The sequence below is a fragment of the Aythya marila genome, assembly GCF_965140915.1.
Source record: "Aythya marila genome assembly, chromosome: 3".
NCBI lineage: Eukaryota > Metazoa > Chordata > Aves > Anseriformes > Anatidae > Aythya > Aythya marila.
In genome coordinates, this window is record NC_139044.1 from 20,384,455 (window position 1) to 20,402,718 (window position 18,264).

The 18,264-nt window shown below is 37.1% G+C and overlaps 1 protein-coding gene across 1 annotated transcript in view; it reads right to left on the minus strand.

The window, feature by feature from the left end:
* Positions 1 to 8,919: 8,919 nt before the first annotated feature.
* Positions 8,920 to 18,264, minus strand: part of GPATCH2 (G-patch domain containing 2) — a 117,710-nt gene continuing 108,365 nt past the window's right edge. The window contains exon 10 of the mRNA XM_082757730.1: positions 8,920 to 14,264. Within this exon, the coding sequence (XP_082613856.1) occupies positions 14,095 to 14,264 (170 nt within the window). The 3' untranslated portion in view covers positions 8,920 to 14,094. The remainder of the gene's footprint in view (positions 14,265 to 18,264) is intronic.

An 18,264-nucleotide genomic window follows, 5' to 3' on the forward strand; every position in this document is an offset into this window, starting at 1 on the left:
TGCTTTTCTTGATTCAATCTCAAACTCTCCTTAAAGGTCTAAGATAATTTGGAAACCAAGGATTATGAAGCAGATGGCTTTACACACAAAGCATTTTTTTCCCATCTTCGTTAAAAATCAGGAATCACTTGTACGCATTTCTGCTAATACATGCATGTATTGTCACACAGCTCCTTTCCTCATGTGCTCCCATTGAAGAAAATGGAGCTTCCCATATTTTATAGAGTGATTCTAGCAGGAAAACTGTTGTCAGAATTGCAGCTACCTAGGGTGGTGTCAAAATTTGCTTCTTAAATGCAACATTTACCCTAAAACTTTCTTGAAAGCTGTTAAGAAGGTTTAAGAGTTGCAGTTCATAATATATAAGCAATACTACCTTTTGTTGTTGTTGCTATACTAGATTTCCAATTCTTCTATATGTATACCTTGCATAGGCTATATCTGTGAGATATCTTTTTCAGCAATATTGATGGGTTGATGTCTTTTTATCAATGTTTTAGAAAAGACCTAGCTGAATAGTCCTAAATGATTATATTTAAAACATAAAAACTATTGAACTATATTTACTTCATATATTTTTATGGAAAACCTACTTATTTAAATACCCTGCACACACCGAGTTTTCTGGTTATAAAAAAAGTGAAGAAAAATACTATTTGCTTTTAGGTAATCGGATTCTGTGGGATCTAATCCTATATCCTATTTATGGCTGTGCTAGCTATTCAAAATTAAAATGAACCTTTCATCCGTGTGTATCATAAATGGGCATTTATCAGGATTATATGATTTTGCAATCCATCTGAATATGTAACCAGAATTTGTTTTCTTTCCGTTTCACTATGTAATTACCATGCAACAATAACAAAAGTGACATGTTTGAAGAACAGATAAAATGCTGTAAATTGGCCAGTAATGGTGATATTTCCTCATCTTCTGAAAAACCCATTTATTCTCTCTCTCAACAAATCAAGGCATTGTCAGCCCATACTCATCTTGTGGCCAGAGGGGCCCTACCAATTTCTAGATGTAAGTGAATACTGGAATGCAGATGAGGGCTACTAACTAAGGCTTTCAACCCAGGCAGCTGGTCTTAGCTTGCCTCAATTTCTAAATCATCCATAATGGGGCCAAGACCTCCGAAGCACTAAAAAGAGCGAGCTGACATGCTGGACAAACTGTTAATTTTTTCCTGAAGAAGCTGCTATATTGCACATCTGTCACTGCTGTGCAGACAATTACTCACCAAGTGGAAAAAAAATCTGCTGCTTGTTTCTAGCATAGTTGTTAACGGGTGTAATGGAGAAACACAAGAGCATGAGATCCCCTTCAGGACAGCTTCTCCATGCTTTTCCTTGGTTTGTGAAGTTGTATTTAAAAATAAAAATATCTGTGCTCTGCAGTCCACAGTGTCGCTCAACTGCTACAATTAAAACCATATATTAAATCAGCTGATACTGAGTCTATAGCTATATTAGTGAAGTAAGTTGCAAACACTTTTGTACCTTACCTAAAATCTGTGTCTCTGAAGTACTTCATTGTTTGTAACTGACATAGTAAGGTTTTCAGAGAATTGTTGCAGAAAAATAACCAAAATCAACCAACCAAACCAAACCAACCCCCCCTCCCCCCAAAAAAAAAAATAATAAATAGAGAAGACAAAAAAGGCAAGACAGATAGGAGTAAGCACAATGGAAAGCGTTACACTTCATATTATTTCTTACACACCTACTAAAGATAACGTTAAGAAATGCTTAATTGCAAAATGTCCATAAATTTTAGCCTGTGAGCTGCTCAGACTATCACTAGTAATTACTCTGACCTGAGTGGGGAAAAAGAATGTCAAGGATACAGAGCTGGGGCAGTCGGGCAACATTCAGACTGGAAGAGCACAAGGAGCAGGATGTGGAACTCATCAACAAATACAAAACTATGCAGGTAGGGCCTTGTAACAGTATTCATCAAAGACAGTACAGGAATCCATAAAAAATCACAATGTCCAACCACGACTGGTCCACACTAATAATTACATCTTTAAGATAAATTTGCATGAAATTCTGACTAAGGCTCTAGGGAATGGGATTCAATATTTTCATTATTAAATCAGCTAACAGAATGAGGATAACATCAAGAAGTCCTCCACCAACCCTTTCTGAAGGCAGGAAAACCTTGGCATGGCAGCATTCTGCTGGCCTAGAGGCTTTCTGCCCCTCCTTTAGCAGGTAACACTACTCATGTGCCAACCGAAGCACACCTTGTTCCAAGCCCGATTCTGCCAACCCCAAACTTTCAGAAGTCTTCAATCAGATCTCCTCTTCCATGAATTATTAATTTCAATTTAAAATAATTAAATGAAGAGAAAAATACGACCTTCACAGTTCTTTTTCCTACCTCCTGGCACTGGAACATAATGGACATGCGTGGGTCATGTTTTCCAGATAAAACTTTGCAAGATAGTATACAAACAGAAGTAGTGGCTTTTAGCAAAACATACAGTTATGGGAGACTCACAGAAGAACATATAGGACATGATCACAAGGACTCATTTAAGTTGGAAACAAACAAAAAATTCAAATCAATTTTTAAGGAAGATGGGTTAATTCCAGTTTGCGGATCAGTTGGCAGATCACCACTTCAGCAGTGGGAAAGAAGCAGCCGTCAGTCCTGGAGGAAAGGCCCCAGGAGAACAGACAGTGGGAAGTGGGGCCACAACAAACACCTCACCTTCTGCAGGAAAATTAAAGAATCATCAAATGACACTCTTTTGCAGCAGAGCGGGTGGCGTCTGAGAATTGGAGGATGATTTATCCTGTCTGACAACTCAGACAGAAGACAACTCTAATGTACAGATAAAACCAAAAGTAGCAATAGTAGATCATACTGTTGGCAGCTAATGGCACTGGCTTGCTGGAGAGAAAACTGTGTCTACTTAAAATGTCAGGTGTACAAAGTGATGTGCCTGTGTTTAGTAGCAGGCCAGAAGCAGGACTCTGATTCACTTATCAATTTATTATATATTACCATAAACCTGTTAAATAAAACAGTATTTATTACCTGGTACCTCAAAAAAAAAAAAAAAAAAAAAAAAGGAAAAAAAAAGGTAATACCCAACACTTTCAGGATAAGCTTTGATATATATATTTTTTTTTATGACGTTAAATTGACACCTGAGACTACAATAAAGATTATGAAATTGAGTTAAAAATCAAAACACACTATGAGTGTATTTCATTTACCAAAGTTAATGGTGATGAAAAAGTGACAGATTGCATCATTTCAGAACAGATTTTAGTATTTACTGGGACTGGTTGTGGCAGAGTGAAAAATGCTGAAGATTGGGCACTTCTCTCACCTGTGCCTTCAGTGAGCCTTGCTGGTCAGTAGGTCATGACCATGACATCAGACAAGTCGGCTACAAGGACAATGATAATTTAATACTTGCTCTGAAAACTTATAGAAGAATCATAGAATATCCTGACTGAAGGGACACACAAGGCTCATGAAATCCAGCTCCTGGGTCCACACAGGACCACCCAAAAACCAGACCCTATACCTGAGAGCATCGTCCAGATGCTTCTTGAACTCCAGCAGGCTCGGGGCCATGACCGCTGTCCTGGGGAGCCTGTCCCAGTGCCCGAGCACCCTCTGGGTGCAGAACTTTTCCCTAACCCCCAGCCTGACCCTCCCCTGTCCCAGCTCCATGCCGTTCCCTCGGGTCCTGTCGCTGTCCCCAGAGAGCAGAGCTCAGCGCCTGCCCCTCCGCTCCCCTCGTGAGGGAGCTGCAGGCCGCCATGAGGCCTCCCCTCAGCCTGCTCTGCTCTGGGCTGAACAAACCCAGTCACCTCAGCCACTCACATGTCTTGTCCTCTAGACTCTTCACCACCTTCCTAGCCCTCCTTTGGATGCTCTCTGATAGTTTTATGTCCTTCTTATACTGTGGTGCCCAAAACCGCACACAGTACTTGAGGTGAGGCCTTCACCTCAAGAGTAGAACAGGACATTCCTTCCCTCAACCAGCTTCTCATTCTCATTTAAGTGTCTTGGATTTCCTTGACATTTTGAACACTTTAATGTTGTACTTTCCAAAATGACTATTGCAGCTTCAATTAAACATTTTAATTTGTGTTTTGAGTGCTATTTTGCAGTGGCTAACATTATAAAGCCAAATTAGACAAATTATGATGAACGTTCATAGAAATTAAGTATTTTGAACCATTTCCTGCCAAAATGGATATATTCTGTACTATGAATGAAACAGAAAGCTGGTTCTTTACTCTAGGCAAATGACCATATTTTTACACAGACCCTAACTTATAACCGTATAGTTCTGAATTATATAAAAATGTTATTTCTATTAAAACTTGGCCAATTTTGCTCCATTTTCCTCATTTTTTTCCTCCCTCTTCTTTTTATTTATTTATTTTTTTAATTTTCTTGACGCTCATCTCCTCTATTCAGCCTGTGAGTGTGGAAGCACTTTGAGTACCTCACTACCTACAAAACAGATCTGAAACACACTGTCTGTTTGAAATTTCAGACGTTTTGATGCTGTGATCCAGGGTGCTTTGGTACTGTAGGAAATGATTTAGTTTTCCTTGTGATTGTAAGTAATCTGTTGGTTGTCTTCAACAGAATAATCGTTTTCTATCCTTAAATCTGCATTGTGCATGCCATTTGTACCTGTAATGCCAGGTAGATGTTACATTTCAACTCAAGTGCTGCAATTGCTGAGCTGCTAATGATTTCAAATCCAAGATTTCTACATCAGAAGACTACAAAATAGTATGATTATGGATCTCTTAAAATAAAGATCCTATTGGTTCTGTGTCTTATAGAATATAATGATGTTAAAAATAAAATCTGACATTTACCCATGGTCATAGCCTCCTTAACTAGTATTTAAGGATCTAGGGTTTCATTTGTGATCTTGTTAGTAAAATATATATATTGGTATATTAAGATAGGAAGCCAGTCTGGCCTTGATCTTAGGGCAAGTCACTTTGGTCGTCTAAACCATTGGTGCTCCTTTATGAAACTACCATCGTCCTTTCTGAAGTGCTTTGAGATGGCTGGTTGAAGAAAAGTATATAGTAGTTTGGAGTCCTGATTTCTTCTATTAAGCAGTCTTGATTTTAGGAAATTGTTTCCAATGTATCACTTTTTAAAAATTTTTTATTTTTTTTCCCTGCAGATTTTAATCTCTATTAAAAATAGCTCAGTAAACCCCACAGATAAATAATTTTTCAGATATTTATTAATCACAGGTTGTCAGCTTTATATTATTTACTGTTATATTGTCAGAGGTAAAGTTGATTGAGTTTAATCACATTCTTTCTGAACGTGGCACTGAAGACATATGAGTAGACATTTGTAGTATCATGGCCTAGAAGAAAATCATAGCAGGGCCTTGTGATCTCACAGCCCAGTACAGTGTAACTGTGGGGCCTTGTGTCCTCATGTCCCAGCATTGTGTCACAGCATGTCTGTGTAACATCACGGCCCAGAACATAGTCATATTAGGGCCTTGTGAACTCACATCCCAGCACAGCTTCACAGAATGGAGTTGTACCCTTGTGGCCCAGCACATGGTCACAGCAGGGCCTTGTGACGTCCCAGCCTGGCACAGCATCACAGCAGGGCCTTGTGGTTTCACTGCCTAGCACAGTGTCACAGCACAGCGTCACAGCACAGCATTGTAACTTCATTGACCAGAACAGTCACAGCAGGGCTTTGTCACCTCATATCCTGCCACAGTGTCACAAGCAGGGCCTTGTGACCTCACAGCCTGACGTAACGTCACAGTGAAGCACTGTAACCTCATGGCCCAGCACAGTCATAGTAGGGCCTTATGGACCCACAGCCCAGCACAAAGTCATAGCAGGGCCTTGTGAATCCACTGCCCAGCACAAAGTCATAGTAGGACCTTGTGAACGCACTACCTGGAGCAGTGTCACTGCACGTTGTAACCCCATGCCATGGTGTCACAGCAGGGCCTTGTGACCTCATGGCTGAGAACAGACTCACAGTAACAAGCAAGGTGATTATACCTGAGGACAAAAAAAAAAAAAAAAAAAAAAAAAAGAGCTCGATTTTTGAGGGATTGTTACACTACTTTTACTACACTCAGACTGCCAGATTTCCTTTGTTTATGGATAGTTTAAAATGCATCAAGTTACCATGTATAAATATATTACCATGACTTAAAAATATATTTTGCTTCAATACAGTGACAGTGTTCATTTGCTGTTAGCAGCCTGGAACATGTTGAGAGGTAATGGGTAAAAATCAAGGACCAGATCAATCAAGGACACATTGTGGCCGGGGCCTACTGCAGGCCGCCTGATCAAGGGGAGCCTGTTGATGAGGCCTTCTGGCTTCAGCTACAAGCAGCACCACACTCATACGCTCTCATCCTGATGGGGAACTTCAACCACCCAGATGTCTGCTAGAAAGGCCACCTAGCAGGCTGTGTGCAATCCAGGAGACTCCTGGAGTGCGTTGAGGATAACTTCCTGGTCCAGGTATCAGACAAACCAACCAGAGGAGAGGTGTTACTGGACCTGGTGCTCACCAGTGCAGACAAACTTGTTAAAAAGGTTAAGATTGGAGGCAGCCTGGGCTGCTGTGGCCATGCCCTGGTTGAGTTTGAGATCTCAAGGGATATGGGCTTGGCAAAGAGCAAGGTCAGGACCCTGAAACTTTAGAAGAGCGAACTTCCAGGGGGTGACATCCCTGCCCATGGCAGGGGTTAGCACTAGATGGCCTTCAAGGCCCCTTCCATCCCAAGCTGATTCTATGACACCAGGACACCTGGGATGCATTTGTAATACCTACACTACCTTAAGAGCAGCTGACTTTAAGCAGATAGGAAATTTTGTCCAACATCTCACATGATTTCCTCCTTCCAATTATATTCATGATCCTTGCTTTTTCCTTTATCAGTATTTACTGTACGACATAGCTGCTGAATCTGGACCCATATGAACAAAACAAGAGCTCTCATTCATTGTGTGCATAGAAATTGCCTTTTGTCCAGGGAAATCTCTTTAGAGTATTTCTCTGTAAAGGTATTTTTCAGAAACAATTAGGATCACAAAGGTAGTATATGAAGTGTCACAGGATTTTTCTATGGCTTGAAAAATAATTATCAGCTTATTTGCATTGTTAAACGTTAATTAGCTGTGAATGGTATTTTTTTTTTTAACACTGCAATACTTCAATTTCTCATTACAAAATAATTTCAGCTCTATTAATTAGTTCTAACAGTAACTCATAGTAATGGATGACACCTTAAGTGAGCTATTAAATGCACTTTACCACTGATTAGGAAGAAGACAACTGAAAAACCTAGCTAGGTTTACATAAAGACAGAATATGAAACAATACATTGCAGATTTATTGACTTTCATAAAGCACCTCACCCCTTTTAAGTAACGTGGGTTAGCAGAACTAAAGATTTTGTTACAGTTTGGTGAAGTACGTGGTTGACAGCTTAACAAATGGCCCAGCATGTAATAAATTTATGTATTATTCTGTTATTCTCAGGAAGGATCTACATCTATATCATGTATGGGTGTTCATTTGTGTAGACACGTTAATTTTCATACAAGCAGATAACTTAATTTGCTTTACTACAAAGTAATACCTTGCAAGCTTCTTTTTTGACTCACTAGGTCCAAATACATCACGGAAATATGGTTCTGGCCAAAGTTCTTCTGTTAGCCACTATTCTGGATTGTGAAAAAAATAAAAATCCAAGGAGGCTTCCTTTACCATGGCATTGTAACCTTTGTGTGTAAGGGGTAGAAATTGCCTAAACTGAGTTAATCAGAACTGTAATCCACTAGTATTCATATACTCACTGACAAAGAGTATATGAAAAATAAATCAATTTACACTAGAGAGAGTATAAAAGCAACCTGATACTTTTGTTACTTATTATTTGCATCACATTAAGAAAACCCTTATAATTATTATTTGTTCACTCTCAAAATATCTTTTGTCAGTAAAAAGGCATATCATGGCATACAGAAAGGAAACATAACAGATTAGCAGTGTTCTCACAGATGGTGGGACTACTAGAATTCAGTTCAAATCAACACACTATTATTGCTATTCTTGTTCAAGCAATTTGTACATTTAGTGTTAGTTATACTTACATATGTATGTTGTAGATCATATCTACTATTAGAAATGTGAGACACCATCATATATACAGAGAGCACATTTATAAAATTTTTGATAACCATTCTACTTACTTTAAAAATTGTAGAACATTTAGATGCTTGTAGTAATCTGGAACATTTAGAAAAAAATAAGGCAACACTTGTGGAATTCAAACTTACTTTTTAACACTTGAAACTAGTAGTAAAGAATAGAAATTTTGTGAATTGCTACTTGCAAATGCAACAAGAGAAATTCCTGTGGCTTCCAGCATATTCCCTAAGAAAACAGCAAAGTTTGTGCAAGAGAGAAACCAACAGGAGTATGGTGAACTACGTAGAGAAGCCAATCAGTTGTTCTGAAGATGGGCCAGCACAATCCAGTTGACTCAAGTCACTCCAGTGACTTGCAGGAACTCTAATGCCATGGAAAATTGAGGACTCATTTCTATTACAGAGAAGGAAGTTAGGGCCCCAGTCTTCAAACATTTGCATGCATGTTTATTTTTAGACCTATGAAGTACTCCATCTTGAAGGCAATGGAGATATTTAGGTGCCGAAAGTGTTACATATCTTCCAGTCTTCATCAGTTTGGGGTTGAGCAAACACAACACCCTGTCAAGGTGGAAGAAATTTCAATTTGAAGTGTCAAAGTGTTGAACTGTAACTGACAAAGGCAGCAGTAGGCCTTTCAGAAAATTGGCCAGGTGAGGTACTGGAAAACAACTTCACTAGACTGGTACAAATGATCTTGAGCATTATCACTTAGCACATACATGAGATAACACTAAGAGAGAAACCACAGGGCATTATCACTTAACACATATATAGGACTATGCTTCTTCAGTAAAAAAGGACAAGGATGAAGGACTACGCTGATGACTTAAAGCACACTAAACTAAACATATGTATGATCAAATATTCTGAAAGATAATCTCATTTTAATAAGATCATATACTTAATCAGTGTAAATATATTACAATAAAACAAAATCCTTGAAGACTAACGACTTATATTCACAGTTTCAGAAGTCAGACTCCACATTACTTAAATTCATCATAACAATACTATAAACAGTCAAGCCAAAATCATGATTTTCTAATAGATGGCATATCTCATATTAATTCAAATCACTTTTCACAGCTTTTAATAATCACAGTTCTCATAGAGGCAGGAGATCAAGTTTAAAGAATCTGAGTGATTTTCAGTCTTTTACTTAAAGATTGACAAGCAACTTACCACCATGGTCAAAGTACCTGCAGTATCTATTTTATTGCAGTTACAGAAAGGACTCATAGGAAGCCCAAACATTTCCACTAGAGTTATCCTACTGCCAGTTAATCATGAAACTTTCACTGTTGTGGTAAAGTTTTCCTCGTTGCAGACCTACACTAAAAAGTTTGTTGACAGTTTTACCAAACTCTTATAGTGTAGATAAAGCCTATAAAAATCCATGCTGTTAAGCTTACAGTTTTTCTAGTTAAAAAAAAAAAAAAAAGGCAAAACCAACCACTTAAGCAGAACATCCATGCTGAAATTGTTGCACCTCCTCCAAGACTTTTTAAAGTATATGTCATGAAAAAACAAACCAAACCAATCCAAACAACAAAAAACAATCTTAAATACCATACCTGTAAAAACAAACAAACAAACAAACAAACAAAAACAATCACAGCAAAGCTCTTCCACAGAGAATTCAAAGCAAAAACATGACGACCTTTAAGAATGACATTTTCTCTTTTAACACGTTAGATTATCTTTACAGCTAGACAAAGAAATAATTCTGTGCTTTTCACTAAGTTGAATAGTACAGACTGAATACATACACTGCCTTTAGATATGGGACTCTACTGTGGGCACCTTTTCTATTGTAGTCACTGTGTGCTAACTATGCCACTGTTCCCAAAACCACCGTTGTGAATGAAAACCTAATTAAAAGGTCTCCTGAATTTAGTGTAAGATAGGGAAGGAATCCCCATTTCTCATACAGCTTTACTGAAACTACTCAGTGAGCATGGGGAGCAGGAAGGTAAAACAAATGTAGCGTGAATTCTCTGAGAAGCAACAGTTTTGGAGACGTGCTTGAAGAGAGAGCATACTGTCCTGGTACAGTTATCAAAGTATACACATACTTACACATACTTAAAGACTTGTATTTAAACGTCTTAGAAGAATATGATAACAACAAGAGTACTGCAAACACTTTAAACGAGGCATTTTGTGACATTGTGGTGTAATATTTTATGCTGGATAATAACCAGCTAGAAAATAAATGAGAGTAAGAAGGTACAACTCTCTAAGGTTTAGCAGAATATACATGTACTTGCTATAAGATATTAGCAACCTTAATTATATTTTCAGAAACAAAGTTTTTGCATTCACTTGAGCAATAACAATGCTATCAAAAAGTGCAGTTTAAAGAAAAGAACATACAAAACCCATGAAGAATGAAGTCTAATTGTTTTATTTCATCTTGCATTTGTGTTGTTAAAGCAAAGCATTCTATACATATTATTAGCTATTTACTGCCATTCTACACCCATTATTGACCTAATTGCAGAAAGATGGATGCAGGGACAAACTTGTTAAAATAAGCATACTGATAATGCTTCTCTGACTTCAACAAATATTTATTTAAAAACTGGATTCTGCCAGAAACCGCTCATGTGTTTCTTTTATTAACAGTTAATGGCTTAATTCACAGAACTGAGACACAATGAACATGTAGCAAAATGCAATGCCAATAATATTGTATGCACTTTTCTTTTTACTAAACATTCTGCACAGGCAGAATATTATGATATCAGCTGAACTACCAATTAATCAAACACCTAAATGGAAAGAATCTGGTGAGTGATGGTAACTTTTAGATACAAGATGATTCCATATTTATTTATATAGGCATAAAAACCTTCAGTATCACAGCCATTAGGAATTATTATCTGAAAACACTTGTATATGTATTTTAAAGTAGTGTGAGCCAGTTTTATGGCATGTGTCATATTATGAATGCAAGTTAGGTATGGGAAAAACCTGAAGAAAAAAAATTCGAGTACTTTGACTTGTTTCAAAGCCATCTAACACTGCAGTGGCTTAAAAAATGAAGAAAAAAAACCAAAAAGCGATGCGTTTTTGTTTTGTTTAACACTAGCTTTAACTGTGCACAATTACACTACTGGAATATCTTTAAAATCACTCCTGTGAGATGTGGAAAACCAGAAAAATAATAGTGTGAGCCTGAATGGGAATTTTACTGTGACATTAAAATGTCTTGAAACGCTAGCTTAATATATTTTAATAAATCAGTTTCTTCTACAGCTTCTAGAAGATGAAGTTGACTGTTAGCTGTGGCATCTATAGGAATACCTGTTGGAAAACAAAGGTTTACTTATCTCCATACCAAAATCAATGTGACTGGTTTTAACATCTAATCATTTCTAACACTGATATAAAACAAAAAGTTATAAGATTTCTGATCTTACTAAATAATTCTTCCATTAAGGCTATTTATTTTTATGCTCAAGTGTATCTGTTTGAATGGATGAATAGAGCTGAAAGCTGAAAAGAGGTTTTCTCTCAACAAGTATCCATTATTTTCCCCTTATCTTCATAAAACAGGAAATATTTTCAAGCACTTTTGGAGCTGCAGACTGATTTCTTGAGGAACTACTATGATGATAAAATGCACAGAAATACGTCAGCGTTATATATGCCATACTTAAAGTTTCCTACCCAAGATATGTTGGAGTTGTAACCAAAGAACAAGAATGAGTTTTTAAGAGAAAATCAATATTCCTCTACAGTTTTAGAGCTAGAACAATTAGAAAAATATGAATTTCCTGTCCTTAACTCACATGTTTCAAAATATTTGAAGGAATTTCTGATAGTGTACAAGACAAAGAGGTCTTCAGTTGCCCTAGCAGTACATTTGCATTGAAAGAATGGGAATGTGCCACACAAATTCATTATTGTAAAAAAAACAAAACCAACACAATTACAGAAGTGAGCACCTCTGCTGTCTGCAGAACTCCAGGTTCTTGGCCATTTGCAATTACGTGGCCCTGAAATTCTTTAGATATGGAATGTGTTTAACTCAGCTTAGTTGTGCAAGAGATATTTGAGGTGGCTAATTTACATTAAGCTATGCCCCAAAACCCTCCATAAAAGTTGCTGTTGATTATAAATATCAAGCCTGTTTAAAATTTCTTATCGTGTCAAAAAGTAAAACCACACAATGATACCAAGGCTCGAAACAACAATTGATAGTTCTTCTGAAACTCAGAGAACATGTGCATTCAGCTATCATTAAAAACAACGTTAGGTACTAATTTTTTACTCTAGGTAATTGTGAAGGAATGTTCCCAAACTGACAGTACTCACAGTGGAAAGGATGAACATTATTTTTAAGCAAATTCAGTGCTATAATGCTGCCACTTTTTCTTTTCCTAGCATTATCTTTGTGGAAATAATTGGTGAAGCTGAGAAAAAGACAAGTAATAAAAATACTTAAAATTCTTCACTATATTTCACAGTCACATGAAGGAAGCTGTGCTCCCTTTATTTTAAGGAGTCATCTTTGCAAGCATCTAGAGGTAAATATTTTTCTAAGCAGTCTGGTAGCAGAGAAGGGGAAAAAAAAAGACTGAAGAATCAAATCCTGCTCCCTGTGTAAACAGGGTAAATATTGCCAACTACTACAACAGCGTCAGGATTTTCTCCTTTGTCCAACAGTTTTCTTCAGCCCTATCACTTAATTTTAAAGTAGAATTTGTTTTATACTGCAGACCAAGAGTACCCTAGGAGCTTGATTGGTTACTGCTTAATGAAATTACTTCTGCTGACATTAGATACATTAGGATACTGATTAAAACACTTAATGATCCCTCTTGATTTTAAATTGCTAGCTTAGATTTGTGAGATGCCAAAGTATCTTTTCCCTTCCTTTCCTCCACTCTAATCTTGCTTCTCCTTGTCCTTTTTCTGTTTCTTCATGATCATTAAAGATTGTGGCTCACTCACAACAGCACGATCACAAAACGAACGCTGAACACTGACTGCATTGTTTAAAATATGCTAAACCCTGGTATATAAACACTGAAAGACAAAGTTATCTTTAAAATACAATTTCCAGGTTCAAATTTGATATTATTCTTAAATGTGGACACACTGAAGATTATTGATATAAATAGAAATCCAAACTCAGAATAAACTTTAAATTTAAATATCTGCTGAAAAAAAAGATAATCCTGTAAATGTAAAAACAATTATAAAAGCTTTACTTTTGAGCTTGAACATGGAAGACTGTGATACACTGCCAGATTACGATGTTGGAATGGCATTGCTATGATGACAAAACCATTTTTCATGCTTTTATACAAAACTATATAACATATCACCTTCCAGTTGGAAACATGTATATCTTACGGGCAAAATGACAGCTTATCCTCAAATACTGTTAAACACTAGAAATATTAGGTTTGGAAATTTTGCCTGAAAAGGGGGAAAACACAATAGCTGTATAAAGTTCCATTTTCCTTGACAAATCTTATCAAGACTCTTGAGATGAAATTATATGTACAAAAAAAATTTTGCTTAGATACTAAAATCTGCTGCGTCAGAAGCTTTTATGAAAAGAAGTGAATATACTGAATTTTATGCTTAATACAAACTCTAAGACCAGAGAAAATAAAAAAGTACAAGTGTTCATACACTTTAGCACCATTGTAAAGTTAGATTCAAACGCCGGTTCTGCCGCTGTGGCTGTAGTTTGCAGCTGGTGTAGCTGATGTGAAGCACAAAGACTTCAGTGATCTTTGAGAAGAGAATAACTGGATCTGCTGATCATAATGAATAACACAAGATAGCAACTTTTTCCCTTGTCTTTTTAAATTACTTTCGATCTTTACTTTTACTTGGCAGCCAGAGTATATTTCTGTCAGCTAAATCCAAGTCCGAGTCCTTTTGGTCTCTGGATGGCTCGTATTGGCTCTGCTATCCCTTTGCCGTCTGGTCCGAGGCCTGTGCCAGGAGTCCAGCCCATGCTCTGAAGCATTCGGTTTCCAATGTTGTTTTCTGGGATTGGTTGGGTGTTTTCACCTACAAACCCTGAGATTAAAGAAACACACAGCATTAATCAGCACTGCCTGCCATGTGGAGAATAGCAGGATAATCTCCCTTAAAGCTTTAAACCTTCTTATTCTCCTAATTCATCTAATAGGTTGCTAGAACAGGCTGTCTTTGCACATGTTGACCTCCTCACTGCTTATGAGTCTAAATAATACAGCCTAAGGTTTTGCTTTATTTTCAATGTTTCTGAAGTCTTGCTTAGTTTTTAGATGTGACAAATATTGCCGCAGATCCTTTTGTATTTCAATACAGTGGGTTGTATGTCAGTCTCAGAGGACATGTGCCCCCTTGCACAAGTCTACCAATACACAGACAAGATTGCCCAGATATGTGGTCCTATAAAATTACTAAACCAAGGCACACCATAATGTCACAACCATCTTTTCATTCTCAGCAATATTTATCAATGCTCAAGAAGATCTCTTTCAGTAAAACACATTAAATATTTTTGATTAAACAACTACAGATGCTACACAGAAGATAAAAATAGGCGGTCTAAAATTTTGAAATTCAGCCATAGCCTTACACAGTTTCTCTTTTATTAAAGATGCAAGAGATGTTTAATATATCCATCTTTATTTTTTGGTATTTTTCAGTAACATTGGGTCTCTTCCTGTACAACTGAGAACTCAGAAAAGCTGTGCACACACTACTGAAGAGATTGTCAGGACTGCAAGTATAATGTAACAGATTCATTTTCTTATGACTACAGCATAAAGAAATGTGAATGTCAAGTAACAAAACTGTTTTTTTTCCCTCATCAACCAAGATCCTCAAGCTAGACTTTTGGAGATGATGCATGGATAAGCTTTCCCATATGTAGCTGTCTTGCATGAGGAATACAAATGATATTTGTTTCAAGAATTTTCAGTAGAACTTAACGAGTTACACCATACAAAATTTTAAAAAGTGATGAAGCTTTTGAAGTAACATGAGCTTTTTTATACAGGCAGCTGTTTTTTCTTTTCAGCTCTTTTCAACACATTCCTTCCCCTGATAATAGAACAACAGAACTCACCACATGCCCAGCTTCAAACATTATCTGCTTAACTTTCTACCTACTTATTCTGACATACTGCTTCTTAAAAAATACTGTAGGAGGAGACCATGGTGTTGTGCTTTTGGAGAACATGATGTCTTCAATCAAGTATTTACTACTGACAAGCAGCTGGCTCATTGTTATATTAACTTACTAAACAGGAACACAAAAAAAGTTGAACAAGCTCTTCTGAAAATCCTAATTTATCACGCAAACATAAAATGAAAACAAAGCCCCATAGTGGAAGCCCCCCCCACAGACAGAGGGTCAAAAGGAGAGGTGCACATTAAAAACCTGATAGTGATTGAGATGATGAATGTACAGTACTCAAGCACTATTCACTACAGATCTGTTTAGATTCAGCAAAACAGTGGCCACATGAAAGGTAGGAAGCTTCCAAGCATCTCGGTCCCTGAGTCAAAGAAAAAGGGAAACGTACTGAGAGAAGGCGTCCTTTAATACTAGTTTGAAGCTATGCTTAATGCTAGGCTTAAAATAAAGGCTTTTAAGTCAGACGACTCCTGTCCCCGAGAGGGTTCCTCTTGAACTGACCAGCACAGAATTCAATGACCAAGACTTCCTTTCTTTTCAGGCCCCCACAGGCAGAGTCAATTTTCATACAGATAACTCCCTGACACTGCCTGGCATACACAACACAGGCTTTGCAACCTTCTTAGTTGTACTTTCTAGCTCAAAAAATGGTGAAAAGAAGAAAGGCTACCATTCAACAAAAATAAAGGTAAAACCTCACAAGCAAAATCCAGGAAGCGCGTTTTGGTCTACTCTTTACAACTCATGGTAAGAAATGGGATGTGGTTCTAGTGTCTGTGGTACAATTAATGGGGAAACTTCCAAGGAAAGATCCAAGAGATCCATCAAGCAGTACAGAACAAGTATACAAGTGTATTTTATAAGTATTGGGAATATTAAATGATTCATAATGCTGCTTGGCAACAAAGAGAAATGCTGCTAGGATGGCATGCAAAGCACAGCTTGAGCTAAAAAAAAAAAGCAATTTTTTTTTGTTATCCTATTTGGAGGAAAACCCATGGACTTCTTCCTGCAAAATATATACCTTCCTACATGAATTTCAATTCTCAAGACATCTAGATCAACCTCACACAAAAGATATATGAAAGAATAATCTGTACCGTAACATGTTATTTAACAAACTCATCTTTCTATTTTTGATATTCTTTGATATAGTTTTTTTTTTTTCTTTCCTGTAACTAACAGGAAAATTGGAATACTTTTTGTTTTTACAGATACAAAGTGCTTCTAAAATGTATATAAAAAATCTTTTTTACTCCACCATGCATACTTTTCTATTTCCTGTGAGAACACTAAGACCTGCCCTGAAGCCTTCTGTTTTATTCTTACATTTTGCCAATTTGTAACAAAAAGAAAGAGAGCAGAAACCACCACAAACTTGGCTTCACAACTCACTTTTGGGCAAACAATCAAACAGCGTCCACTGTCCGAAGGATACTGTGATTGGAGACTTTGTACAACAATAAGGCAAAACCAAAAAGCCACCCAACTTGCCTATTTTGTGGGCATGTACATTGACTAACTACTCTTTCATGCAAATAAGGTAGATATAGATAGCTTTTATTTCAAGTCTGAAAAAAGGTTTAGTGTATGCAGGACATTCTTTTGCAGTAGAGCCAGTTTTTATCTAAATATATATCTACATCTGTCTTAAATTTTTCAAATGATGGATGAAAATTGCAGGAATGTTAACTTGTAATGCAATATTTTACTTGAGTGAGAAGAATATGGATAGCTGTATTCATAACTGCCCTTTTCCTCCATTCCATGGCCAATAAGCAAACAGAAAAAAACAACCTTGCATCTTTGATTGACTGCATGATGGAAAAGAGCTCTTAAAAATCATGTTACGCTGTTTGTTATTCCCCTGACCCTCATTCCTATGCTTTGGGCTTTCATTTTCTAATTAAAATCAGTAATTGTCCTTGTAATATTCATCTTCAAGTTCAGTTTTTAATTCATGCCCATGGCACTTCTTGGACTAGCCAGTAGGCCCTTTTAAAGAGAATAGTCCAAGCACACTGGCCTTGAAAAGGGCTGTGCTACCTCTGGGACGTGTTCAGTCTCGACCCACCCAGGAGCAAGAACAAAATCAACCCATTGTGCCATCCCACGAAAAATAACTATGCAACATCGTATTAAGCAAAAAAGCAGGGATGCCTTTTTCTGACTTTATTGCTGTATGAGGTTTAGTGGTGTTGCAGGAGTTATACGGAAATCTCTGTAGTAAGAATTTGTTGGAATTCCCTGTGCAAAGCCTTTTCTTTTTACAGACTGAGAAGTCTTAGCAACCATAATAATCTGGTTCCTGATCTACCAGATGCTGTCTGGATGCAGGAGTGGTTGCCATTACACAACTGAGGAGCTAACACTGAGGAACAGCAGCTTGCTTGAAAGGACAGCACTATAAAATTCCTCCACTTGCATCCCTTCACTTCACAATACCAGCAATACACTTTGGTGTACATGAATGGGCATTCTTCAAGGTCTACATTTATTATGCATATGACCTTACATACACGGAGCATGGTACCTATGAGAAGGAAGAAGCAAAATTAGCACATGAAAACCAAGAAGTCATCGCATTTGTTTAATTTTGATATGATATTTATGATGGTATTAAACGCAGGCTTCAGTGAAAAATAAAGGTATGCAATTTCTTCTTAACAGCTGTTGAGACAGGTATGTCCTGGTTAAACAGTACACTAGCATTCAGTGCCATACCCTTGATTTTACAGTGATTGCCATGAATTAATTTAATTCCATCTGTAAGCTAAAATCAGATCAGAGGTCTAATGCTGCTGCAGGCTCCACATCTGTTTAATCATTTTTGGATACAACAGCTTGCAAAAGTTCAGGTTTTAAATTTGCTTCACATTTAAGAAACAA